General features: G+C 39.4%; 1 protein-coding gene across 2 annotated transcripts; it reads right to left on the bottom strand.

Moving 5' to 3' along the window:
- Positions 1 to 1,434: 1,434 nt before the first annotated feature.
- LOC115059042 (metastasis-associated protein MTA2-like) lies at positions 1,435 to 20,897 on the bottom strand. Of its 2 annotated transcripts, none has more exons than XM_029526630.1 (17): positions 20,805 to 20,897; positions 15,827 to 15,920; positions 9,676 to 9,793; positions 8,578 to 8,641; positions 8,332 to 8,449; positions 8,125 to 8,227; positions 7,411 to 7,510; positions 6,209 to 6,397; positions 6,047 to 6,121; positions 5,903 to 5,961; positions 5,714 to 5,814; positions 4,107 to 4,246; positions 3,790 to 4,018; positions 3,546 to 3,635; positions 3,329 to 3,453; positions 3,021 to 3,163; positions 1,435 to 2,095 (listed from the first exon to the last, which is right to left on the bottom strand). In XM_029526630.1, the coding sequence occupies exons 1-17, from the start codon at positions 20,895 to 20,897 to the stop codon at positions 1,942 to 1,944; spliced, it is 1,995 nt and encodes a 664-aa protein (XP_029382490.1). In that variant the 3' UTR covers positions 1,435 to 1,941. The 2 variants fall into 2 exon arrangements, with proteins under 2 accessions (XP_029382490.1, XP_029382489.1); XM_029526629.1 differs by having other exon boundaries at positions 3,335 to 3,453.
- Between the last annotated feature and the right edge of the window lie 6,844 nt (positions 20,898 to 27,741).

Below are 27,741 nucleotides of genomic sequence, written 5' to 3'. Positions count from 1 at the left end.
TTTATTTATTTTTGTGAGAAATATTACAAAGCCCACATTGGGACCAGACTTGTTTATAAAACCAATGTAACGCCTCAACTCTCATGGCTGAGGGATGCACAGGAATTATAATTATCCAATTAACATCTTACTTTAAGTACTTTGTCTTTTCTAATGATACAACGGGAAATGAAGCAAAGCAAATCACTGCACATGTTGTGACGCAAGATTCCTTTCACATTGCCATTCAATCAGAAAAGTTGCTTCTGTTCTGCATCAACGTTTACAGAAGAGGATTACTGCCTTTTAAAAAAAAAAGTTATGAATATTTGACATTTGGAGAAAAACTTCAATCTCAGATTTTTATTTTATTTCATTTTTAAGATTCAGAGCTCATTTTCTGGCTCTAATCATCTTCTGTACATTTACATATTGCTGCTTTATTCTTTACTGTAATCCACTGACCAGTGATGTAACTGGATCAGTTTCATTCAAATTAACTGAACTCAGCATTGTTGGAAATGCTGTGACTGCTGAGTCCACCATTTCCTCAGGGTTCAAAGTGTTGTTTTCCCACATTATATAGCTTCACACTTGGACTTGCAGATTCATATTACCTCAAAACCAAATGTTTCAGCTGCACAGTAACTCATGTCGATCATTGTCCTTTAACACACCATTGATCCTTTCTGCAACCTACCCCCACCACCAATACCAGCCTTTTCAGACTTGTGAGGGCCAAGTTCAGCAGAGCAGTGAGTACAGATGTGTGACAGGAGATGCATTAAAAAATGACTGTGATGCTCCATGACACATGTTGTACATAAGTTCATTCATCACAAAACAAATTAGAGCATTGAAGTTAGACTCAACCAGACAGTAGTAAACTGGATTGCATTTTTCTTTTTTTACTCTTAGACAAATAATTAATAAATTGAGATGAGACATGAAAATCCTGAATCTGTCAACACTCTGTTTGCTCTGTTTCTTGCTGTTGGTGTGTCCTAACCCTAAGAGCGACTAAAAACACAGGCTGTATGGATGTTTTGTGATCAAATCAATTAGAATATTTTTTTCCAGTTAAGCCTTAGTAAAATGAGTATCTGGTCTATTGGCTGTAGTAGGAAGTAGGAATTTGGAGAAGTCAGCTGTCCGGCTGTTTTGTCTGTAGTTTAGATCTGTACTTATACCTGTCTCAAACCTCAGCTTTCACTACTCTCCAGTTGTTTTGTGTGCACTCAGTGTTTATAACCCTGAGGGGCTTGCACAGAATGGGGGACGCATAAAAAATGAAACTCTTGAGAAGGGTAACCCTGGAAACAGCCTCCTGACTAATGATGGGAAAGTTGCAGACTGGGAGAGATAAGCAAAATCGTGAAGTACTCCTTCTGCCCCCACAGAGGAGAATATGAATGAAATCAAATTAGATCATCTACCTGCTACAAATGTCCCTCCTATCTCTTTTTAGCACCTCCACATTATCTTCATATCCTGTGGGTGTCGACCCTCCAACAATGCATATATTTACACAAAATAGCAACATGGAGAAAAACAGTGTGCTTTATCACCATTGTTTCAGGATGCGAAATATCTTGATTTAAATTACACATTTAAAAACAGGTGGCCTTAAAAAGGAGAGAAAAGAAATCGGACCTGGAATAAAATACTACAAAGCCCAAGGTATTTGTGTGTGTGTGTGTGTGCGTGTTTGTGTCAGTGTGCTGCTGTGTGTCTGCTTCTTTTGCATAATTGAAATGTATACTCATTTAACTTTGTGTGTTTGTGTGTTGGGCACTTCAACATTTGGGAAGTAACAGGACTAAAGCAAAATGATACTGAAAAGAAAGAAATAAAAAACTACTGGTGTGGTGAACTGTGCTGCCTGTAACTGGCAAGTTGAGCACAGACCCTGACCTCCCAAACCTCATGTCCTGATAAAAGACTCCCACGTCCATTTTCCCCTCAGTCCTCCAGGACAATGGGTTCACTGGTGCTGGATGGGAGCAGGGGCATGGCCAAGGAGCGAGGGGGTGGAGGCAGTTTGATCCGGACCAGGAGATGAGGTTTTCTCGCTGCTCGACGCATCTCTGACTGGGTCAGATGTTTCCTCAGAGCCCTGAGAGAGGAACATGAAAATACACATCAACAGGGAAAAATGGAGGACTCTAATACGTCCTTTCCTTCACCTCTCAAGCAATAAAGAGGAACACACCCATGATGCATGATGAGTTCCAGTTCCACGACAAGTACTGACATTTCTTAGTAATCAAGTATTGACTGGCGTTTTTTGGCTGTTTCTCCCCAAAAAGGCTTGTAGCTGTTGTAGCAACACACGGACATGTTTGCGATAAAATATGTGAAATACGTTTTAAGAATCAATACTAAAAGGAAACATCTTATTAGTTTCTCCAGAAATGATGACATTTTTTATTAATAGTACTATCTTTAATAATTCTTTAATTAACTTTACTAAAACTTCATCACTAAGATGTGTAGAACTTCATTTCTTTAAAAACAACAGAGAATTTAGTCTTTGCAAACAAAGATTATATGATAATTAACTAACATAGAATTGAGATCTAATCAGAAGGTCATAGGTTTCTGGAAAGAGATGTTAACCAGATATAAACAGGGCAGAAATGAGCTTGCTACAGTTTTACATATACTGGTTAGCTGTCTGGATGTTTGGTGACCTGCTGCTGTACCCTGACCAGGCCAGACCTGGTGGCTTGATTACATTTCAAAAATACTAGGATAAACCAGAACGATGGATCTATGATGTGTATTTTTCAAAACATTTTTTTTCCTATTCCTCAACATACATTTTCTCAATAGTCATTGGGTCAACCAGTGCCATCCATTTTATTTGTATTGTTTTTTGTATGTATGAGGAAAAAAATAAAAGCTGAATCTTGACAATTGATGCTTGTATAAAATTGAGTGGCTACTGTCTGATCCTCAAACTATCAGTGGAAAAATTATATTAATGGATATAACAACACATTATAAAAACGAGTTGTCAAGCCACTCAAAAAGCATACCTGGTGTCCTTTGTAGCCACAAAAACCACGGGATTGGGTGCTTCCCCCTGGCTCACCTTCTGCCGCTTGATGACAGACTGGGAGGTTGTTCTCATACCTGAAGTGTACGGCCTTCCATTGGCTGGGTAGGGCACCCCTGAAGCCTGTGAGCCAATGAAAGATCAACAGTTACTCAGTGAAATTCCCATTGGAAGGGAAAGACAGACAGAATCAGAGAGAGTGGTTGCTCATTAAGTTTCTTTTAGATTCAAAAGAGGCATGGTTTCAACATTTTTCTGGACAGTGTGTGTGTGTGCACGCGCATGAACACTGACGCTATCAAAGCCTCTCTTTCCCAGCAGGTTTTGGCCCACCCTGGGCTGGCTGGCCTGGTTTCTGTTGATGGGAGTTGGGGGTCCTCTAGATGCCTTCAGTTTCAGAGGAGCTGAGATGGCTGCAAGAGACACAATGACAGAAGATCTCAGGGGAGGACAAACAACGAAGAGTGTGGCAGTGAGGAATTATGGCCACAGGACATGTTCTCACCTAAATCCTTCACAATTGTTGCCAGTGACTGTCGAGGCACCACTTTGCTCTTCAAAGGAGTCTTTGTGGCTTTGGGCAGACGGATCATACCTGAAGAAACAAACAGTCACTTACAGTCTCTGTCACTTATCTGAGTAATTGAACAAGGGTTAGAAAGGGATTGAATCCTCTGCTCATTTAAAAGTACATTCATGTGCATTAATCAGCAAACAGGTGAGAGTGCTGCAGGCATGTGGGTACGTACACTCTGCCTTAACAGCATTGGCATTGATAGAGGCGTAGGGTCGTCTTGCTGCACGTCGTGGCTGCAGGATGTCTTCACACACTCGTCGAGCGATGCGAGTCAATTTGGTGGTCTGCAGAATGAATGTCTGGCGATTTTTGGCCAGCAGCTTTGCTCGACCTTCATTGCGGGTGAACGGTGACATGCCTTGCACCTCCTGGCGTGTCATGTGACCACGGGGGCCTGACTCCTGGTCAGAGAAGAGAGAGTACCACTGCTCTAAACTGATAGATTAACATAATTCAAGATAAAAAATGTGACCATGAGAGGAGACTTACAGAGCCTCCTCTACCGGCACCCTCTAGCTGTGTAGGTGTCTTCAGGCCTCCATACTTCTTCCAGTAGATCCAGCAGGAGGCGCAAAGCCTGCATTGCATATTGGGAGGCCCCCAAGCATACCACTGAGGAGACTGGGTTGCTGTGTGGGTGATGAGGGGAAATATCAAAAAACTCTACCGATAAACAAACTAATGAGTTTTACTCTGGTTTAGAGTCTGATGTGATCCTGGGATGTTATCACTATGTCTGATAGAAAAACGATCTACTTAAACTAACATTTGGCACAGCAGCACAAGTACAATGAATCATGAAATCCCCCCCCCCTCCCATGACGTTTCCTCCTTCGGGTTGCAACAGCAAGCATTGTTGATTTGGCAATCAATCAATCCATAAATAAATACTTACATTGGTATGCTAAGTTAAAAAACAAAAAACAAAAAAACCTAACATGACTGTAAGAATCAGATTGAGTATATGCTCTATTGTCATTAGGGACAGACCGATTATCACTTGGGCCAATTATTGGTGCCAATATTCGGCATTTTGACACATACAGGCGTCTGGCTTTTTTTTTTTTTTTTTTTTTTTTTTTTTTTAAATCTGACAGCTGATAAGAGATAAATTTTCTGGGCTATTTTGGCTCTGATGCAGTCGTGCCTCTCTGTCTGCTGTCACTACTCTGTCTCTAACATTGTCCCACCCACAGCGCCATCTGATTGTTTACATGCAGAGCCACGGCACGTGCAACAGCCAATCAGTGGTGAAAGCTGTGCATGCACAGTGCACAGTGCTCATACACATGGCGGAGAGGAGAAAAGGTTTTGCTGAATGGAGAAGGTCCAGAGCTGGATGTATAAAGAGAACTGGATACAGCGTTGGTGGCAGGGCATATTCATTCCTGCAGATGTTGCTCAGTGGCGCATGATGCCAAAAGTGTTTGTTTTCCAGGTGTCATGATGGGCATAAAAATACCCAGATCTTCTGCATTAGTTCCGCATTGTCCGGCCCATAGAGCAGGTGCTGAGCTTGGGAGCTCCCTGCACTTTTTGTTAGAATTTTACAACAAAGATGTCTATTGTCTAAGATAAAAACAAACCTAACATGTTGATAAGCTGTTTAATAAACATATGTTTAAAGGTATTTAAACAAAGTTCAATTTAACTAATATAACAATAACAATATTTTCCCTTTTATTGCAAATAAATATCAGTTATTGGCCTTTTTGACTAGATAGATAGATGTACTTTATTGATCCCAAACTGGGAAATTCTCCTCTCATGACTACTAATAATCGGTATCAGTCTATCTCAAATTGTCATTGTACACTTGTTACAACAAGATTGGTTAAGGATATATCTATACAATAGTGAATTAAAGGAGAGATAAATCAGTAAACCATAAATATACGACGATAAAATACAACATACTAAAAACTATAAATGTCATGATTCAGGCTACGAGAGGCTAAGGCCAGGTATCACATACAAAATTATCTTCACCAACTTTCTTCTCTGTCCCTATAAATTCAGACCTGAAAAGCTGACCTTGGAAAGACTGATTATGTCATGTTTCCTGTGTGCAGTGGTGAACCTGTGTGGATACTTACTATGGCAGCTTTCACAGCTCAGCCCTTTCTGGAAACCTGCTGCCCCATTCATCCCAGGCTTACTGCCAGGTACCATGATCTGGTTGGGGTTGGGTTTGGTGCTAGTGAAGAGGAAGAGTAGGGAGTTACTGTGACAGCTGTTCTACCTGAAGGCAGGAACTTGACCCAACAGCTAACAGAGCTACTCACTAGGTGGGGATGTACACCTGCTTCAGTTTACTGTCTGCCTCTGCTGCTTTTAGTCGTTTCTGATAGAGAGAAAAAATATTTCCATCACAAGGAAAACACAGGAAGTCATCATGTTGTATGATGTTTCGTGGCTCATGCTCCCACCTGCTGGATGTAACGGTCAGTGGTCTTCCACATGTAGTAGAACTGGACCACACTTGCTAGAGATTTCCAAGGTAACTAGGGAGAAAGAAAGCAGACCAACTCAATCACACTACAGTTCACAGCTTGAAAAGGGTCTGACATCAGCAGTAGTACAATGCTTACAAAATCTTGGCGAATGTCATTAAAGTCTTTGCCATATTTCTCCAGAGCCTCCTCAAACAGCATGGCCTCCGAGGCGCTCCATTCTTCCATCTCATCACGGCATAGCACCGGACCCCCCTGAGGGACCAGGGTGGACATGGCCTTGGCCAAGTCATAATTGTTCTTCTGCAGTGTGTCCATGGCGTGGAACTTTCAGGAAAGAGAAGATGCAGTCAAGCCTTAGAGAATTATTACGATCATCACAATGAGCATTATATAACCCTTAGATTTCACCTACACCTGTACACCTGATCTGTATCCACAAAGAGGAACATAGAAGCATTGTATTGGGCAGCCTGTCAGAGTTGGGCGTCTACTGTAATAATCATCACTTTTTGTGCCAAAGTTTCCTGTGTCAGTTATTGCATCACTGTCCATCTACAGGACTCGGTGATGAAATAGGGTTAGGGGTAGAGAAACAGGTGTATTCCAGCCCTGGATCATACAGACTGTGAGGAACATCTAAACCTTATCATTTGTTAATGGCTACAAGCAGATCCACTGCTCTTTGCCACTTGCTTGAAGCTGTGATATCTGATCTAGAGATTCATAATCATGCCAACTACTTCACCCATGATATGCCACTTGCAACAAAAACAGAGAACAGATCCATTGATGTCACTGGGCTTTCACTGTGCAAGAATTTAGAAATGACGGTGGGATTTGTTGACAGAAGAGGTTTGACAGGAGATAATTCCAGGATTCATTTGTTAATTACTCTTTGGTTAATCATTTAATTTCTACATTTCTGAGAATTCCTAGATTTTTGAAGACTTAAGCAACAGCATCTTCTAAATAGTTAGTTAATAATCCTTTTGTAAATGATAGAAACCTGATAGAAGCCATCAAATAAACAACACACAGAGCTCCCCAACCCAAGCATTTTAACTATAATAGAAGTGAAGATTTCTGTTTTCATACACCTCAACCATAGCCATTGAATTGGCTAATCATACATGATGTCGATAATTTTAAATAAATGTGGATGACTTCTGTCGATGAACACAAGTTTGCCAGGCATAGCTGTCCTGTTGGTAATCCAGCCTTCATTTAACGCTCATCACGCACAGTGAACTAGTTTGACTGATACAACACATTAGGATTGATACATATCAAACATATAAGCATCACAGAAAGTGAGCATAGGCTGTCAACGCTCTTACTAGTGTGATATCTCTGGAGGCTGCAGCTGCACTCATGTGCAGACTAGGCTGTCGAATAGAACTGCTGCAGTCAAGGGCCCGAGCAAAAGTCCCCACAGCTCTGAAACAGACAGAAACAGGTCAGCATCACTGACCAGCATGATATATAGTTACAACAGGAAAACATGACCACCGTTTCTATGGTAATGTATACAATGAGGCTGAATGTTCTTTATAACACCACTAGATGGAGCATTTTGCTCAAGGATCAATATGTGAGCAGGAGGATGTGTGGATCAAAAACAAACTGGACAAACCATCAATCCTTATTCTGATGCATTTTATACATACTGTGATCTGCCCTGGGGTGAAATTCAACATTTATGGCCATGATAACTATAATCTTTGTATAGAATTTATAATTTGGACTCCTCTGCTGGTAGTTTTGGGGTTTGGGATTATTTTGGCCATATGGATTGGAGGAAGGAATCGAATCACCGACCTGATTGGTTGATTAGCTTTCCTACCACATCCAATGACTGGCATTGTCATTGGGTGTGTGGCATGAACATTGACAGTGCTAAAGTGATTAATTTAGACATTAGAGATGACCAAAAATGTTTCTCTGGAAAAGCTACACTACTGATTACTGAGTCAGATGTTGTCATGGCAACAGGATCTAGAGATGATGGTGATGGTGATGCATCTCGGTGACAGATGGCAGGGGGGCGTTACCTTGCCACCACCAAAAACTGGTCGATCTGTGGGTCTTTGAGCTGATTGTTGGGGTCCCAGACCTTGGTCTCTAGCTTCTCGTGGATCCGATTATCTGATTCACCTGTGATGAAGAGAGACTTGATTCAACATCACCTACCAGACTCTGTCCTGTCTCTGGTTTTTAAATGCAGGGGACATTTGCTTGCTTTCCATCTCAGCCCTCACCATCAGCCAGCTTGTCTGGGATCTCCGCCTGGTACTTGGAGCCAACACGGATCTCCCCCTGGTCAGCCAGTAAGGTCTTCTGAACGGGGTCAAAGACCAGCGAGTAGAAGAAGCAGTCCTGGACAGAACACAGAAAGATCACAGCTGTTGGAAAAATAAAAATTGTGTTCCTCCAAAGTGTCTTATTTTTAAGTAACACAGTAAAAACTCAGAATATAGAAGATCTAGTGACAAATGGCATCTCACCTCTTTCTCCAGGTAGCCAGCCAAGATGTCTGTTTCATTGAGGAGGGTGACATTACATTTCCCCCTGAGGAAACAATGAGGAGCACTCAGACTGGAGGAGGTCCAACACAGAGATAAGACTAGCCTCAAATTATTCCCACAAAGTTAAACACAAGACAACTGTAGCAACTTTTTCCAATGATTGAATGTACCACTTAGACACGACATAGTTTCCATCTTTGAATATAACTGGTGGTAATAATGAAGGCTGAAAGACATTTAGGACTTTGATTTGTTTGGAATTATAGGTCCGCTGGAGATTTGTGTTTTATGACACCCTGAAACAAACGCTTTAGCCCAACAATTCACAAATTCAGGTTTAAATTTAACTCAAAAGAAAAACACACACAATAATAATTTTATGTGACATGGTTTACCTTGAAACACAAGACTTGCTGTGTGAATGTTTTAAGAGATTATGATGAATTCCTCACCATGAAAACGGTAATGTGAGTATCATGGAGGCCCAGTGCTGCTCCCACTTTAAGTATAAGCGTGTACACCCAAGTCAGGAACCAGGTAATGCATTAAAAAACCTAGTATGCACCTTCCACAACTCGGAAACAGATAAATGGTATAAAATGACTGAATGAGTGACAGAACTTATCATAGAGCAGCAATAAGAAGTGTTTATGTGAAGTTAGCCATTGTCTGTGGCTACTCCTTGTTAGACCACTCCCCAGGTCTAGTCTGGAACCTAAATACTGTAGATTATTGAGATTCAATAGACTGATAGTCTATTGTGTGTGAGTGTGTCTATATGTCTTTAACAGTTTTGCTAGTCTTTAATACATTCGTCATGTGATAGCGCTGTCAATCACTTCAACTGGATTGAGTGACATGAGAAATGGTTGTAGACATAATTCTGTGTTCGTTATTATGTGACAGCTGCAGTCTCCAGTTTAAAATACTTTGGCACCATTAAGGAAATTAGATTAGAACATCCAAAAAAATAAATAAATAAAAATTGTTGCCCCCTTGGGCCCGACTGACCAGAGCCTTTATAGCTGCCATGAAGATCACTGATGGTGTCTGTCAGCAGCTCCTGTCAAAACGTACCGTATGTGAGTAGCAGGCAGCGATTCAAACTGTCGGGACAGGAAGAGTTCTCTATGTTTGAGCTGGTGCTTCTGTTGTTCAGACAGGACCGGCTGCTTCGATTCCTCCTCAAACTCTCCTGTAGAAGAAACACAAACATTGATGTATGATGTCTGTTCACAAGGTTTAAACAAAGTTCATAAAAATAAAGTAAAACTTGAATTCACTCGCTGTTCAATGTATTTAATTTTATGGCACATGTCCCCCTGGTGGCCACTGGACCTTATGTGCTCACAGGTTCATGTTAACCTTCACAGCTGATGTGAGCACATTTCAGAGAAGCTGGTCAACATTTTCACACAGATTTGTTTAAGTACTTGAAGTATTGTAGATATGTATGTAATATGTATACACTGTGAAGTGAAGTGTGTTTTACACATGATGTACCAAATGATATATAAATGACTCTGAGTGTTACTTCTTAGCCAGAGATAGTCGACGATCAGCTGATGTGTGTTGACACATTCAGACAGACCACTGACCTGGCCATGCCAGTGTCAGGGGTGATTGGAAGAAAGAATTGTTGTATAACCTAGATTAGCTGATCAGGCATTTAAACCCAAGAGCCTTGTAATATCATGATAGTGTTATTAGTCAGTCCCCACCAAGAACTAATATAGAATTGGACTGTTTATCTTCACTGACATAATTTATCAAAGCTGTGTGTTTGGAGTTTTTGAATGATCAATGAAAATGTGTCAAAAAGTTAAAGGATGGGGGCAACAACTGTCAGCAAATACCAATAAATAAACAATATAAAAGCAATATAGTCGGTTAAGAAACAGCATCAGGGACTAACGATAACAGTCACTTTTGTGGTTGACAGTAGTAGCAGCTGGTCGGAGGAGGGCGCTAGGGTGCTGCCCCCATCAAATCAAGAGATGAAAATCAAAAGAAAATACAGTAAGATGTAAAATGCAAATAATTATTAAAAGATGATGTTATTTCATTCTGTGGGTGACTGTCAATAGTAATTAATCGTTGCTTAAATACTTATTTGGGTCTAAAATGGTTTTTATTTTATTCACTTCCTGAAATGAGGGGCACCGGTAAAACAGAATCCAGTGTAAGCCCTCAATGCAAGGCTCTCTTAACTGGTTTCAATAAGATTCTTCACAGGGGCACAGCTGTGTGCATCCCGTATGCACCCAAGAAACGTCAGCAGCGAATCAGCAATAAGGGTTGTGTTGTGTGTTTTTTTGATCTAATGTGAATCAACAATTAATTTCCCGGTCTTTTTTAGCTGAGCACAATGGCAGGCACAGACAATACTAAGGAAACTAAACCAAATCTACCAAGCTTGTACCTAACCATGACTTCTGTGTACCTTTACACCCGTATGTACACCAAAGTAAACTGCGTCCCCCAAAAATTTTTTAGCACCAGCTGCCACTGGTTGACAGTAAGAAATCTCAAGAAAACTAACAGCTTTATCCAGCCTCCAGAATATAGAGGCTGCGGTACTTGAGAATATGGCCAATACTTCTACAGACCTACTTTCTTATTTTACACATTTCTGCTTTTGTTCTCAGGTTCAATTTCTTACTGTGCCTTTCTACAGCACCTAATATTTGGTTAACCATCTGTGTCATCTATACAGATTTCAGAGGGGAGAAAGTTGGACCTGAATGATCTCTGATCCACAGTGGACAGGACCACATAGTTATCAATGGACTTGTAGTGAAATAATACACCTATCCCACATTATCATGTGACACCATATTTGCAGTCAGAAAGAAATGTGAAAAAAATAAGTCAATGTGTATGTTTGTACATCCGTATGTGTGATCAACCACTAGATTCCGCATTTCCAATTTCAGGCGAATGAGTAATTTGTTTCAAGCTTGAAAGGGAGGGACTATATCACTCCGTCTCCGTGGACTCCGCCCCTGCACTCAGCCACAGGAAACCCTGTCAGTGAGGGCATGACAGGGAGAGAGCGAGAGAGCGAGAAGGGAGGTGGGGGGGTGGGGATGGGTACCATTAGCCACTCCCCTTTTCTGTTAACCTCTCAACCCCCCCCCCTCCTGTCCAGCTGGTCCCTGCCTAACAAAGTAGGAAACCCTGTGTACCAAACCTGAGGCGCCCATCCCCCCAAACATGTATCCCCAACTCCCTCCACACGCACACAAAAGAAGCCACTTACACACAGAAGAAGCAACAGACACTTAAAAAGCACATAGCAAAACAGTAATCCACCACTCGTACAGACAAACTCACACATAGACGTACACACTGTATTCGCTCTGACACAGACACAAGGCAAGTCAGAATTAACCCATTCAATGCTGTGGCCCTCAGGGACAGATCAAGGGCCTTTTGTTCAGCACAAAGAACTGATGTAAGTATAGAAGGAGAAGGAAAATGAGGAGGGGGAAACTATCCAGATAAAATGAGGTTTAGTAAAAATGAGCAGCAGCAGTCGTCTGTGCTCTTCATCATCACTGAACCAGGATCAGAATGACCTGATCCAAAACTGTAGATGAGAACTGACGAGTGTTTCATAAGGCACAGCATTTAAAATCGGATTAGTTTATATATTTTATTAATAAACTAATTTTAAATGCCAATATAAATAAAATACAAAATTCAATGTCAACTCTCTGGTTACAGTCAGTTTACACAACATGCCACAAAATGACGAGCATAAACGATCTAACATATCAATCCTTGTAAATGGTCACACGAAGTTCAAATCTTTATTGATATTGAGTATCTGCACAGTATTTCCAGCAGTCAGCACAGACTGAGCAGCCATAACATAATAACCACCTACCTAATATTATGTACAGACCGCTTTTAAGAGCCCCAACCCACTGAAACATGGACTTGACCAGAGTACATTCATGGCAGGACCCAAATTTCCCCAGCAAAACATTGTCAAAAGCATCACACTGCCCCCACCAGCTTAACTTCGTCCCACAATGCATCCTGGTGTCATGTATTCCCCAGGTAAGACGCATGCACACACAGACTGACATCCACATCATATAAAAGAAACCCTCATCCATCAGACCAGACCATATTCGTCCATTGCTCAGTGATCCTGTTCTGTTCATGTGTCCATTGTAGGATCTTTCGTTAATGGATAGGGGACAGCATGGACACTGACTGCTCTGCAGCTGCACAGCTCCAGACACCTCACTATCAGAACCAGCATGAACTTCTTCACCAGTTTAGTCTGATCCAACAGAACAACCTTCACTACCCACGACCATCAATGAGCCTTGACCTCTGACCCTTTCTGTGGTTAAGTGGTTTCCGGCCCTGACCCCTGCATAGCAGGAACATCCCACAGAGCACTGTTGGACATGCACTGTCTCAGTCGTCATATTAGTTTGATCTTGTTAAAGTCTCTCTCATTGTCACATTTGACCATTTTCCTGCTTCAACATCAACTTCAGGACTAAATGCTCACCTGCTGCCTGACATATCCACCCACTGACAGGAACCATGGTAACCAGATTGTCATAGTTATTCACTTCACCTGTCAGTGGCCATAATGTTACGGCTGATCAATGCATGTGTGTCTTACAGGGCTGGGAAGGTTCAGAAATTGCCCTCAAATCAGTGACTTCATAATGATTTTGCTGAGTGAGACAGTCTAGTCTAACTATCAGGATACACAATATTATCAAATTTTTGCTGTTCACCCATAATCATCTGTATTGTGGTTAATAATATAATTACATTACATTTTATGATGTAGTCATAACAATGGTTTGATTTCTTTCTACTATGAATGCTGTCATGTTTAATTAAATTGAATTGTTTCATTAAAAAAGAAATAATCTTGTATTTCAGGGATGTTTCCGTCACATGAAATAACATTTTAGTATTTAATGTTTCAGTTGCTTTCAATTATGTATACTTAAATAATTATGTGAAATTATTTTCATTTTTGTCTTGAAGAATTTCTTCTAGAATGTATGTTTCAGATATAAGTGAAGCACCAGTGAACAAAAAAAATAAATAAAAAATTGTTCAAGAATTTAGACTAAGAAGTTACCACTGAGGTAAAATTTATGTTTTTTTGCCCATATGATCATGAGGTAACCATCAGATTTATGGGCTATGAGTAATCAATCAGGAATTCGATCTTGCGTGTGTTGAATTTCACCAACTAGATTAACTTTACAGTAGGCAAAGCTGAGACAGAACCAACCTTTTTGTCCTTATTGGTTCATATTTCACAATTATTATATTTTAATAATACCAAAGCAGTATATTTTAATACTACCAAAGCAGTAGGTAAATTGTACATTGAAAATTCTAATTCATAATAAGATTCAAGATGTCTTCAGTGGCTGGATGCAACAAAGAGGAAAAAAAGACTGTTCAGTCCCTTTAAAAGAATAAAAGCTTCTAAGAGGAAGTCAGGTTTTCTGGCAGACATAATGACAACATATTATGAAATTACCCTCACTGCATTTAGTTCAATCTCAGACTTGTCTACACACGACCAGAGAAAAGACACCAAGCATCTGTGCATAGAGCTGGGTACATTGAAAAAACAGCATCAAAGCATAAAGCATCCATTTTGAGGAGTATGTGTCTGGGTGTCCATGTGCTCTGTGTGTGCATGTGTGTGCGCGCCTGCATGCGTGTGTGTACGTAGACGTCTTTGTCTGAAGCACTGCAACCCAGGCAGAGGGAGGGAGAGCCGGTTATGGTGTTGGGGTGGGGGTAATGATTAAACGTGATCAGGCCTCAGTAGTCTACATCCCATTAGCACCACCCCTCTACATCCACCCCCCCACTTTCTTGGCTCTCTGATCACACAGACTGGGCTCTGTCAAGGCTGATCAGGGTGGGGTGGACAAGACTCACATACTGATACAATATTACTGATGTTAAAATGAAAACGTTAATCATGCAAGAAGTATACATTTATTTGTTATTTTTATTATCATTATTATTTCTCTCCAAAGTGGCACGGCTGATGATTTTACTATAACCAGCTTCGCTGGTGTCAGACAGTACGTGGTAAAACCTTCAACATGCTGAAAATGAACTGAGAAGAATTCATTAAATATTAATTAAATGTGTCTGGTACATTGAAATAGCGAACTTTGCACATCTAACCAAGCTCCTTAATCCTAATACTGGAGGCTTGGACAATGTGCAAGTTAATGAGTTAAACATACAAATATGTCATTTAAAGCTTAATTAGGAGATTGTGGCCCGTGGAACTGGTGAGACAGATAAAATAAAAAAATAAAATAAATTAATAGTAATAAACTATATATAAAGAAATAAATAAAATACATTCTGATATCATAAAAATTATGCAATATCCCAATATCAGTCACTGACCAAAGAATAAATATCAAATGTTGATTATGTATTTACATTTTGTAATAACTGTAGTCTCTTAACTTTAACACACTTCATTTACTCAGTGCTACTAAAACACTAAAAGTCACGATTCAGATATTTTGTGTGTCTGTTTGAGTTGAATTTATTAATCTGAACTAAATAAAACTTTAAATATGAGATTCTGTCTGATGGGTCTTTATTAGACACTCAGTCAACTCTCATTACATGGAGTGGAATTAATGTCTATATCTCCAACAGCTTACAGAGAAGGACTTGATCCAGCAGCAGAAAAGTTTTATTAAGGCTAGTAATTAAGTTGGGTCACTTAATTTATTTTGGTTAGTGACAGGAAATGTGACGGTCACTCTTTTGTTACTTTAAATTGTGTCTTTTGAATTGTGGATTCATGGATGGAGCCCACGCATTGCTGCCAATAAATTGCACCTTGTCCCGTCTGAAATTTGCCATGTGTCTGATCAGCAATTAGTTATGAAAACAGGCTTTTTCTCAATGTACATTGGTTGACTACCAAACCTATGTAGAAAGAACAATTACCCATGGGCTATCCCTTTACACAAACTAGCTTTTAGCATTGAGTTTTAAAACAAAAGTGATGGTATTATATTAACCCTGAAGCAGGCCTCAGTGCAATTTACAACAGAAAAGCTGAAAAACAGTTTTGAGGCTTTTACGTGAAATACAATGAGGAACAGGTTCATTGAAAGCAGTGGGGCATAGCATACCTGTTCTCACACAGAAAAAAGGGAGTTTGAGCTCTGTGGTTTCCACTCACTTGCATTGCTGTCAGCCAAAGTGTTGAGGTTGCCTGAGATGTCTCGCCTCCTGAACAAACACACCACCTTGGCCTCCACATTTCCATTGGCTGTCTGTAACAGGGGAATCAGTGGCTTCAGGTTAGTATCACAATCAAACACTGGTTTAACAAATAGTAAAACAAAGTGGTGCTGCAATGGTTTAAGTTAGTGATAGCTGGTAACAAAGGTTACTTTGATGTACAGCAAAGCTACCAAGGGAAGGTCAGTGATTAGGTTTCATACTGATTTGAGTTTTCTGCCCAACATAGCTACACTGATGTATACATTCTTAAAAGTGTTATCTTCTTGTAGTTTCTTTCAGGAAAAGTAACATTGATGAACATTATATTTAAAAATTGGTTCAATAATTTTTTTCCAAATGAGTTTATTGTCTCCAGTGTTTCCTCTACATTCATTCATAAATCCTAGCGACCACTCCTTCAAATTTCATTTATTTCCTTTAATTATCGCAAATACATCTCATTTCTCCACCTTCACAGTAGAGCCTGGTGATGCACGCGATACTATTGGAGGTAATACAACGTAAATTACTCGTGAGAGCACAGCCTTGAACGAGACATCACGTCAGGTCAGGGAGTCAGAGGAGTGTTGTCCTGGAAAATAGGGCAGCAACTTACTGAAGAAAAGGTGAACTTATTTGCTTCAGATAACTCATCATAGATTTTACAAGTTAAATAGACATTTGCAAAATATTGATGGCCAGCTAACGTTACATAACATACTAGTAACGTAAACTTGGGTAAACTAATTGATAGCATTCAGACAATATCTACACCCCATGATGTATTAACTGCTGACTGCATTTTCAGATGAGCTTGTTCAAATATTTCTCTAAGAAGAGAAAGGTAACTGATGAAGATGGCGCTAGTCAGGTATCATTGGCCTTTTACTGACTTACTTTTATTGTTGTATTTATTTATTTTTGCTTTTTACATTCAGCCTTTATCTGACATTGTACATGGCAGGCAACAATGCATTTCTGAAAACAATGGTGAATTTATTTATACATTAAATAAAAACGAAAACATTCACCTAAAAATAAGACATTGTGTAGAACAAATGAAATATTAACACAGCATAAGAGGATCTAATTGAAAAGGCGGACAAAGCCTTTTATCTACAGATCCTATCCCATAATAGAAGAGTCAGCTGGGTAAAAGATTCATCTTAACGTGTCCTCTTGAAGATACCATAAGACCATAAGAAGACATTGAACACCCACCCAGTGGTAATTTCCCCCTGTGGCTGTGAAATAGGCACAAGCACCACGTCAAACATAAATTTTATGCAATCTGTAAAACATCTTTAATAAATGGGAAGTATCTATGGTGATCAAAGTGTTAGCATTACTTGAAAGTAGGGCATACCTGACGTAACCTGCACACTGATTGAGTGACAGATTAGCAAGCAATTCTACATTACTACATTGATGACAAAGTCTCTCCTTTACATTAGCTACTGTGCCTAGACATTTCGCCTTATCTTATTCATTGCTCAACAACTTTTACTCCTGGAAATGGAGGAAACATTAAATTCTTATCTTTTCTCTTTTACGTGGCAATCTTAGTTCATGGAAAATAAAAGTAATCGCTAACTGATAGTCACACATACTATCATTGTTACTGCTACCTCTTAATGCTGAGGAAGGAAAAACTGTATTAATTTTATTTACACATAATTGATCAAAATGGAAGCTAGGTCACAGGTAGTTTGACAAGACCACTTGCCTGTAGCTAGATATACTTCGTCACACAAGATTAATGACAATGAGAATGAACACAACAGATAGAACAGTTGATAGTCAAATTGGCACTGACTTTTTTTGACTTTTCCAAAAAAGAACTACTACCACAAATTTGTCCTGTATTTTTATTTGGATGCATCTGACTTGTTGCATATTTTTTTTCCTTGCTACATTTGGACAATGTTGAACTTCATCATTCCTCTGCCAAGTTTTGACTCTCATCTAACAGCTGAAAAGGTGTGGATAGAGCATCGGGGATCTACCAACTCATACAAGTTTTTTTTTTCTTGCTGTTGATGTGAAACTTCAACTTTTCAAACTTTAACTTAAAATTGACCTTGTAACAAGTTTAGCCCTGCCTAGAGTGATTAGTGAAACACTGACCAAACAGAATTTTGCTTGTACTACAACCAATGGCGCTACAATAGTCATTATGACTTCCCCATGTTGAGCTAAAATGTTTCATGTCAGTTATTTATCTAATTCTCAATTTGTAATCTACACCAAGATCAAGAGTTTCCAGGTGAAAACTCTTGTGTGCATGCTACAACAGCTGTTACTTCTAGACCTAAATTAGACCTATAGATCAGCTGATGTTCCTCTACTTATAATCCCCATGGCTAACAGAACATCCCCAGCGACGAAATCTGAATTTATTTTATTCACTAAAGCTCAACAACATTTGAAATAGCTTGCAAACATTAAATACATAATCTCATGCACAAGCTAGAAAGTTAGCGTTTGCACATTTTGTTCAGTTGCTTGGTGATGTGCAAGTTCGATAATAAATAAAAGAAAATGTTTTACTGACGTTCTTACACTTTGAGGTTCTGAATTTACACACTGCAAAGCTTGAACTGTCTCCCCCTCAGTGGTAGCATAGCTCAAAGTGAGCAGCTTCAATGTCACCATTTTGTCGACTCCAGATTCTAACTCTGAACTGTTGGCTTCATGTTCCAGCCTTTGGTGATCATTTTAAGTCACTTTAACCATGAAGCCATTGTCATCAAACATCACCATAGCAGATTGAAGGGAAAAAAAACCCCCAAAAGCACAACATATCGGTTTCGAAAAGCCAGTTTATCCTGGTTAGCCTGATTAAATCCTCAAGATCACCATCACATTGGCACATTTTCCTTAAGCGATACTTTTATTGCTTTATACTAGTATTAGTTCTCATCTATGAAACCAGTGAGAACACTTGTTATCACTGCTTTTGGTTTGTATATGTGGTTCTGAATAAAAAGAAACTTTGTTACCAGTATGGACATGGAGTCAGAGGTGATATGGCATTAGAGGAATATCAAGACTGAATGGGGACTTGTATTATGTTAAACCCCAAATAAATAACAAGTATAAAATTAGACTAACTGCAGCTTGCTGCCTGTCCATTCTCTTCTGCTTGTGTAGAGAGAATTATCAGAAAAGTCACTTCAGGTAGTAGATGTCTCCAAGTGACCTCAGTTGTGTGACACACTCATTTTATCTATAGATTCATGTTGTCCACCCGCTTCCTACTGTTGAACTTGTTCCTTTTCCTGGAACCCATTTCTCCTGAAGCAGATGTGACACATTTAACATCTGCCATAAGGACAGCTGGAAAGGGTTCCTATTTTCTTTACCTCAACTCTGGCCAATGGAAGACAGAAGGTATAGTAGACATGTTGCCTCCAAATTCCTGCCAGGCACTGAAAAGCAGCTAAATCTCTCTTCGTATCTGTTTATTGAGTTGAGCAGCCATTGACACTAAGGACACAGCAGTCTTCCTGGCGCTCAGCAAAAGCCCCTTCAATGTAAGAGTATTACATAAATGAGCTTAATCCTATGACTGGGAAACAAGCCTGTGTCATATGCTGCTGTTGTTATATAAGTGGCTGCTGTACTAGTTCTGTTGTTACTGTATCTGTGTTTTCAACATGTGATGAGAAAAGACTGTGGGAATTTAAGTATACAGTTATTAACCAGACCCATTTTTGAGGTTAGGACTAAAAATTGAAAGCAATTGAAACGGCTTTAAACTTCCATTCTAAGAAACATCAGAAAGCAACTCCACTAGTGGAGTTTGACATTTTGCTTATTCTGCCAATTCATTAAAAAGGAGAAACACAGATCCATGCTGATGAAGTATCTAGACATGTAACTGAGGTCTTAGCTGAGAGGACTTTCCTGAAGGAAACAAGGAAAACATAATTTGTCAAACAAACAAATCATTTGCCCTCAACTTTTATTCCTTTCACTAGTAGGGTTTTAAACTCTGCTAGTAGCGATTCTAATTGAGTTTTCAATGGGTTCAGTCACATGATTATCATGTGACGGCGTCTATTTAGCATGTTTTGTAACCTGTATTGTAATTTTTTTCATTTAACTCGTTGTTCTCCTTCTCTGATCCATGTCTGTCTTTTTTGTGTGTGAAATGGGGTAAGCTGCAAAAAATTTGTCTCTGCTCACACCTCAAGATCATTGTCTTGTTGGAAAGTTAACCTTCAGTACAATCTCAGGCCCAATGTTTTGCATCTTAATGCTTGGGTCAGTGTGACGGGACTGATTTCATCAGTCCAGAAGATCTGATTTCAGTCCACCAGCCACATTACACAGACTGTGAATGAGGAAAGGCTTTGTCTTGACTCTGCCATTAAGGTAGCATTAGATGAGCTGTAGTGATGGTTGGCCTTCTAGAAGCTTCTTCATCTCTACACAGGATTCCAGAATCAAGAGTCATGACCATGACCTCTCATGCTGATGTCTCAGTTAGTAAAAGTGACCTGGTTGTTTCAGACGTGGTTGTTCCCAGGCCACTGATCCCTTGAATTTTCCATGAGCCTCTGCACAATCCCATCTGAGCACAGCAGCTGCTTCCTCTACATACTTTCAGCTCTACTTGTGAGCGCTGAGACATGATATAGATAAGTGTTTGTCTGTCCACACCATGTCCAGTCAGCTGAGTTTATCATAGGTGCTCTCCAGTCAATGTGGAAATGTTTGTACACATCTCTCAGCAACACTTTTCAGTTTTACTTTTTCTAATACATTTTCAAGATTTTATAAAAAACGCCATTACTTTGTCTTTATTGGTCGACTGTAGAAGGAAAAAAATATTTTAACATAACAAATGTGAAATCACAAGATTTTATGGTTACAGTGTGAAGTGAGAAGGTACCTGTTGTTTGTTAAACAAGTAAATGTCCACCAACCTTGTTGAGTTCTTCTATTCTTCGGATCAGGTAAGGGTTGCTGGAAGAGTTCTCAAAGTACACATAGTCTGGAAGGAACAGAAAACAATCCATGATCAAACCTTAAAACAAATGATAATGTTAAAATATTCTTTGAATAGACCTGACTGTATGCCTGATTGAACCTCTGATAGTTCAGGTCTCCTCTGGAAAGACACACCTACTCTTCTAGACTAAAGATACAAATGATCAATTACTTCAGTAATCATTACTTGGTTCATCTTATTGACCAATTAACAATGAATTGATAAGCAGCTATTTTCTTTAGAATCTGTATTTCTGATTACAAAATTTTATGTAGGCAAACATGTAGGCTGCTGGGCGGCACGGTGGTTTAAGGTGAGCATGTGCATTGTGTGCACGTACTTTAGGTGTGCAGAACATTTAATTACCTGGCGGTTCAATTTTATTTAATCAAACCAATTCTTACACAATCAATCAGCAGTCAATTCATTGTTAAGATCCATATTCTAGACCTCTTCAGCTCTTTTACATATTCGGAGTGTAATGGCAGAACTATAAAGACTTCTTTAACCTGATGGACAGAAATCTATGTACGTTAACGCACAGCTCTGACTGGAATCTTGTCTATATAACAGAGGCTGTATATATATATATTATATATTATATATATACGTGTGTGTGTGTGTGTGTTTGGGTACAAATCTAACAGGTGATAATTGTGAGGAATCGTTCATCTCCAGCTCAGTTTCCCACAAAGGTCACTGATCTTTTCTTGATCAACTCTAACTGGCAGTTATTTCGTTTTAAGAAAAAGCCATCATCCTTTAGATCGATGATTGCTCGGTTGTCGGCATAGCCTGTCAGTGTCTGAATAGGGCTTCATGAGCTTTCTGCGTGTAGTGACGCTAGATCATCAATCATGTAATGTTCTTAGTAGTAGTGCCCCCCCAATCATTTAGGACTCCCAGTTAATGCAATAACTGTCCTGGAAAGACATCTGCATGCACAGATGCTTGCTGAACAGCTGGACACCCCTTTTCCAAGTGTTAGGGTCTTGAGCAGACCCTCCTGGTGATATTGTTGGAGAGCCTCTCACATCTTTTGCATCAAAACTTCCCAGTATTCTCGAACAACAATGGTAGAAAGTGACCATTTCTCCCAATGGAATATCCATCAGGACATGCTACATGGACAAGAAGCATCACCATGATGTCCACCCAGCAGAAATCTTGAACACAGTGATCAGGCCACAGCACTAATGGCCCTGTATTCACAGCCAGTGGTCAGTCATTTTTCAAATTGAGGAGGAATTCCCTCCTTCATATGCCTTTAATGGGGGCAGGAATTAATATTTTGGAGGCGGAGTCTTACATCATCTGATTCTTATCTCAGATTGCATTTTGTCAATCTGCAGTAATTGAAGAAGTTCGAACTATCCTCTCTGTTTCTTTCTCCTTCCAGTATATCATAGACAAGCTACCATTGGATTAAACCCTTTCATATGTGGAATCCTTGTCTAGATGCACGGTCTCCAGTACACTGGATAATGCTTCCATAGGACATTTTATGTGAAAAATGACAAAATATTAAAAGGCATAAAGAATTTTTTATTAAGATGAAAAACACAAAAATTTTAATTTCCATTTCAAGATGTAACATTCTTAACAGAACCACAGGAGGCAAGTTAACTAATCAATTAGTGCAAAAAATTGCAGGATGATTTTTCTCATCTGCAATCTGGGACTTTTAAGAGATAAATTAACAATTATCAGTCACACATGACCGTAATATTATTAAATGGACATTGTCTTTCAACATTATAGATGGGCTGACTAGTATAATTTTTTTGTCGTGATGCAGAGGGCTATCAGTATCACGACTTTTTAGCCAAAAGGCCCATTTTAACATTTAATAATAACTTTATTTATATAGTGCTTTACAAATCAGAGTAAAACAGGGCAGATAGACAGAAGAATTAAAACAGATAAAAACAAAGAACAACAACACAGTACACAACAGACTGTTGTGTACTGTGTTGACAGGTGCACCCTTAGTTAAGCTTTAAAACAACTCCACTGAACAACCCTGTCTAATGTTCAACAGAAGACAGTTCCACAGTGAAGTGAATGGAAAGGGAAGGCCTGCTCTTCCGCTGCCTTCTGTATAGTTAGCATGGTTAACTAGATAGTGCTTTACAAAAGACGGTCTGGACCTACACAGTGCTCCAGCCAGTCGCTCTGGCATTAACACTGATTACAGGATAACATTGCAGTAACTCCCTGCAGGAAAGACTGGCTCTATTGGTACACGATTTGCCTGATGCAAAAAAATTTGCACTGTTCTCATAATCCTGCAGTGAAATTCAAGCCCTGGTTTAATGTAGTGTTATAATAATGCAAGTCTCCAGCGTGTAGGTAAGCAAGGTAAAAGGTTGAACCATCACCAGAGCACAACCGCAAATTAAAATGTGCTGATATTTGGCTGAATTGCATGCTACTTCCACAGTAGCATTGGATCCCTGTCCAAGAGACTGTTACCAGAGGGTGTACCAGAAACCATCCACACAAACACACATGAAAACATATATGTTTAAGATTGTTCATGTATGCTTGCTCTTCGAACGAATGACTTGGGTCTCTTTAAAACTCCATAAAGAGTTTGAGCTAGACCTGCTCTATATGTAAAATGGCTTGATGTAACTGATTTTGCGCTATACAAATTAATTTGATTTGATGTATGATGATTCCCCTAAACTGAGCTGAGTGAAAACCTAAACAGGAAGCAGATTGTCTACTACTGCAGAAGATCGGCAGCGGTAAATGCTACAAGTGAGGAATGGTTGCATTTCAGCAATGAGATACACAATGAAACTGAACAAGAGCTGCTGGTAAAGACAGCAAGTAACACTTTCATTCTCTGTAGTTCACCCTCCAGGTTGCTTTAACCTTTCCTCCCAATCATGGAGTGACAACTAGGGGGTGTCTACATCATAATAGAGTACACAAAGTCCTTTTAAAATGACCAAAAAAAACTTCAGACACATGGTTTAGTTTATTTTGACGTGTTAATCTTTTTGCTGCTTTATTGCTGACTAACCTGCAGGGGTTTAGTCAGCAATTAAAGCAGTTGTTGGTAAGACTGGTTAGTCATATGTAAAAACAGTGAATATGGATTCAGATAAGGTTAGAGTCATCAGTCAGCCAACAGTCAATCAGATTTTGATCAAACCTCCCTGACACTGATCATTTATTATCCCGCTGCCAGTCTCTGTGCATCCTTGTAGCCTCTAATGCAGTTTTTCAGACGTGTGGTTTCACATTAAGGACCATCTGGTCCTCTGACAAGCAGGAGCAGAGCCTCAGGAAGATATGAGGTGGTTTCTAATGTATCGTCACAAGTAGAAACAGAGGAGGAGAGGATTTCTTGCTCTATTTAACACACTGACGGAGAGTCTGACCAGAGAATTACTTCCTCATTCACATTGAACACAACCTCACACAGCATATTACATAACACACGCTAAAGCACCAACAGTGACTGAAGATGTAGTGATGGAGGAGGGAGGGAGAGGTCTTCTTCTTGGACCAGTTGTAAATATCAAAATCTGATACTGGGGAACTTGCACTGAGACCAGTTGAGAAAATCAACGAGAAATGATTCATATTCATATGATTTCAAATGTATGTCTTGAGTGCATATTGCTCATGTACAACTTCTGCACCATGCAGTTGGTACCTTGAACATTTTGTACAAGTTTTAATACATTTAGTAAAGCATTAAACATAGTTTTCACAGGTTCAGGTGTTTTTTCATTCACACCCGGTCACTTGACTGCAATAGATCCTGGTACCTATCAGCTTTACCTTCAATCAATTTTTTCCCCGTATTTGGGGTCACCACAGCAAGTCAGCCTCCTGCAACTTGTATAACTGATTTGGTTTGTTTTTAGGCCACATGCCTTTTCTGACACAACCCTTCCATTTATCCAGGCTTGGGACCAGTATACAACTACCACAAGTGGGTGCCTTGTGGCTAGGGTTCCTCATCAGGGAATTGATCCCTGGTCTCCCGCCTAACAAAAGGCATTCTCACCACTATACTAAAAAGACTATCTTTACGTCAACATTGATGTAAATGAAATGCATGACTGAACAGGCCAGTTTTTCTTAGCCTTCGCTGTAGTCTCTTATAATGGTTAAACTCTGTAAACAAGTCTATCAACTGTCCTGTCTTAAAAACAATTACTGAATCAAGAGTCTCACATTTATCTGTGCTTGAACAACCCACCTATACCTGTTAATTTTGCAAAAGAATTGCAGAGCAGTTGTGGGTCCATAACACTATTTATGCAATTCCAAGATAGTCAGGAGGACTATGTGGATTTGACATGTGATGACCCACTGAACTTATGAGGTGTCACTCTTCAGAAACAAATCACATATTTCAGAGTAACTCCTCAAATCTTCTGTGTATGACCATACCAGCTTTGAGAAGAGACTCAGACGATTTAATGTTGATGTGTGCATGTTTGTGTCAGCGGGTGGGAAAAAAATGGTCTAAAAAGAGAAAGTGTGTAGATGAGCTGTGAGCCATTTGTTGTGGACATATGCGGCTGGTGTGGCGCAGTGTTCTGGGTGCTGGAGGGTGAATGAAGAGGAGGAAGCCCTTTGACTAATCTCTAGGGAAGATAATGATCTTACACGCAGCCTGAACACTCTGTGCTTCTGGAGGACTGGTAATATGGGCATGCACTCATACAGAACTGCCTGCATCAGCCACGCAAAACAAAGAAATTCTTATTGAATGCAAAATCCATGGACACTTCCTCCACAAATATTAACTAATTGAGACAGATTAATGCTGACTATTACTGTAAAGTCTATATTGCCACATGCATGTCTTTATTGTTTCTCCATAACACAATTAACATAACCTTACTGTGTGGGCTACTTAAAGCAATGTGGAAGTCATTACGTAGTCATATGCTTGTTGCTAACTGCAATATTACATGGGCTAGAATTAACATTACACAGTAACCTTTTCTTTGCCACATCACTCATATTCCTGTTGTAGAAATTCCACTGCACACAATGAGTGACCAAAAACTGCAATTCTGAGGCACAGAACCTCTACACAACCTCCATATAACCTGAACCCCTGAACGGCTTTTGTCTGTACATAAGGTAGAACAATGGATTCCTCTCGGCAGGAATATCTGTATTTGCTCACTTTTATTGTTCTTAATGATATGTTATTTTAAGGGACAACTAAGTACTTTGGCAAACAGATTTCAATGTCAAATTACATAGACAATACCTTTGGTTCTCAGCTCCATCAATGTAATGTTCAAGTTAATGTAATGTTATGTTCAAGGGTCAAGATTTTTTTTATTGACATTCCCAATATATACCAGACAGGTACAAAGTGGAACGAAATTTCATTGCCACTGGCTCCACACAAAAACAGAATTTAAAAACCTTAATAAAAGACTCAAAGTGAAAATCCTGACATTGATGAGAATGCAAAAGAAAACATTAAAACAGATAAATAACAGACATCACCATAATTGGACAGATGCATAAATAAAGTGCAATGTTGCCTGAACATAATCAGCATATTACTCTGCATCATACAAATTAAATTTAGTTCATTCTTACTTCCAGGAAACATCGCAACTCAACAAAACGGAGATTACTAAACATTACCAACTCTCGTGAAATGTGCCAGTTGGTGAGATTTAGATTTAAATTGCCCGACATTGCTGACTTGTGATCTTTTTTCAAAGAGTTTTAGAGCAGCATCTCTGAAAAATGTGCTCTATTTAAATCTAAGAAAATATTTTTGATTCCGCATCAGTTCAATTACTATCAAACTTAGTTATCAACACATATAGAATTGTATTGTTACCTATGGACAACTTGTATATTGGCAAAAATTTGCATTTTAACTAACAGGGATGAAGACTGATTAATTTTATTCCATTTCATTTCGTTTATGTGTTCTCTTCTACTTATATGGTTAAATATCTATAAATTAAAAATAAAAATAAACAACAGAAAACAATCAAGCAACAAGATGGCGAAGTTCACTATCCCATTTCGTGCTGAGGCTGCAAAACACAAACTGACTGGATGAAGTCACTTTAGAAGAAACACTCGGCGGAATATAGATGCAGACATGCAGAGCAACTAAATAAAAAAAATACATAAATACATTAACGCGTCATAAAAGGTGACTGAGGGCTCATAGCCACTAATAGCACAGGCAATACTTAAAAGCCCCATAAAAATATTTTCCACAGTGTACTGTAAAAATCGGTGTGCCTTAGGTCTAAAGCTCCCGATTAAAAGCAACACATTAACCTGTGCACAAAACGAGACATAACGTTCAGTTAAAGAAATAGACGTGTAATGCCACCTTTTAACAAACTTTCCCATTATATCAATGTCCCGAAATTCAACTGTCTGAAAATACACTCACGCAACAGACTTAGACTAGTGTTCCATTGGTATGACCTTAATAGCCTACAGATTCCTCTGTGACCTTACACAGCGATAAGCCTGTCACACAGTCTCACCGTCAATTCAGCCTCGTCTGCCGCCACAAACAGACTGACAAAAAGTACACAAAGTCCTCGCACTGTTAATGATGCACAATACACACTTGTCGCACACTAAACAAGCGAAGTACCAGATCGACATCAGCCTCTAAAAAGTCCACTTGTTATCGTAGATCGTATCGTACTATACTACGAGGATATGGTGGAGGCGATTTAGCTGCTGGCAGCTAGCAGTCTCTACCGGCGTTTGCTTTCTGTCTACGCCGACAGTGGTATTTAGAAACCCGGTGTCGACACGAGTGTATTCTATTATACCATACAAAAATGTACATTACCAAGTGATGCGAGCAGGATTTATTGTGTTTCGTTTTGCTG

The sequence above is a fragment of the Echeneis naucrates genome, chromosome 18 (assembly GCF_900963305.1).
Source record: "Echeneis naucrates chromosome 18, fEcheNa1.1, whole genome shotgun sequence".
Classification (NCBI taxonomy): domain Eukaryota; kingdom Metazoa; phylum Chordata; class Actinopteri; order Carangiformes; family Echeneidae; genus Echeneis; species Echeneis naucrates.
The sequence above is the reverse complement of the archived record's forward strand: the minus strand, read 5'-3'. Positions and strand labels throughout refer to the sequence as shown.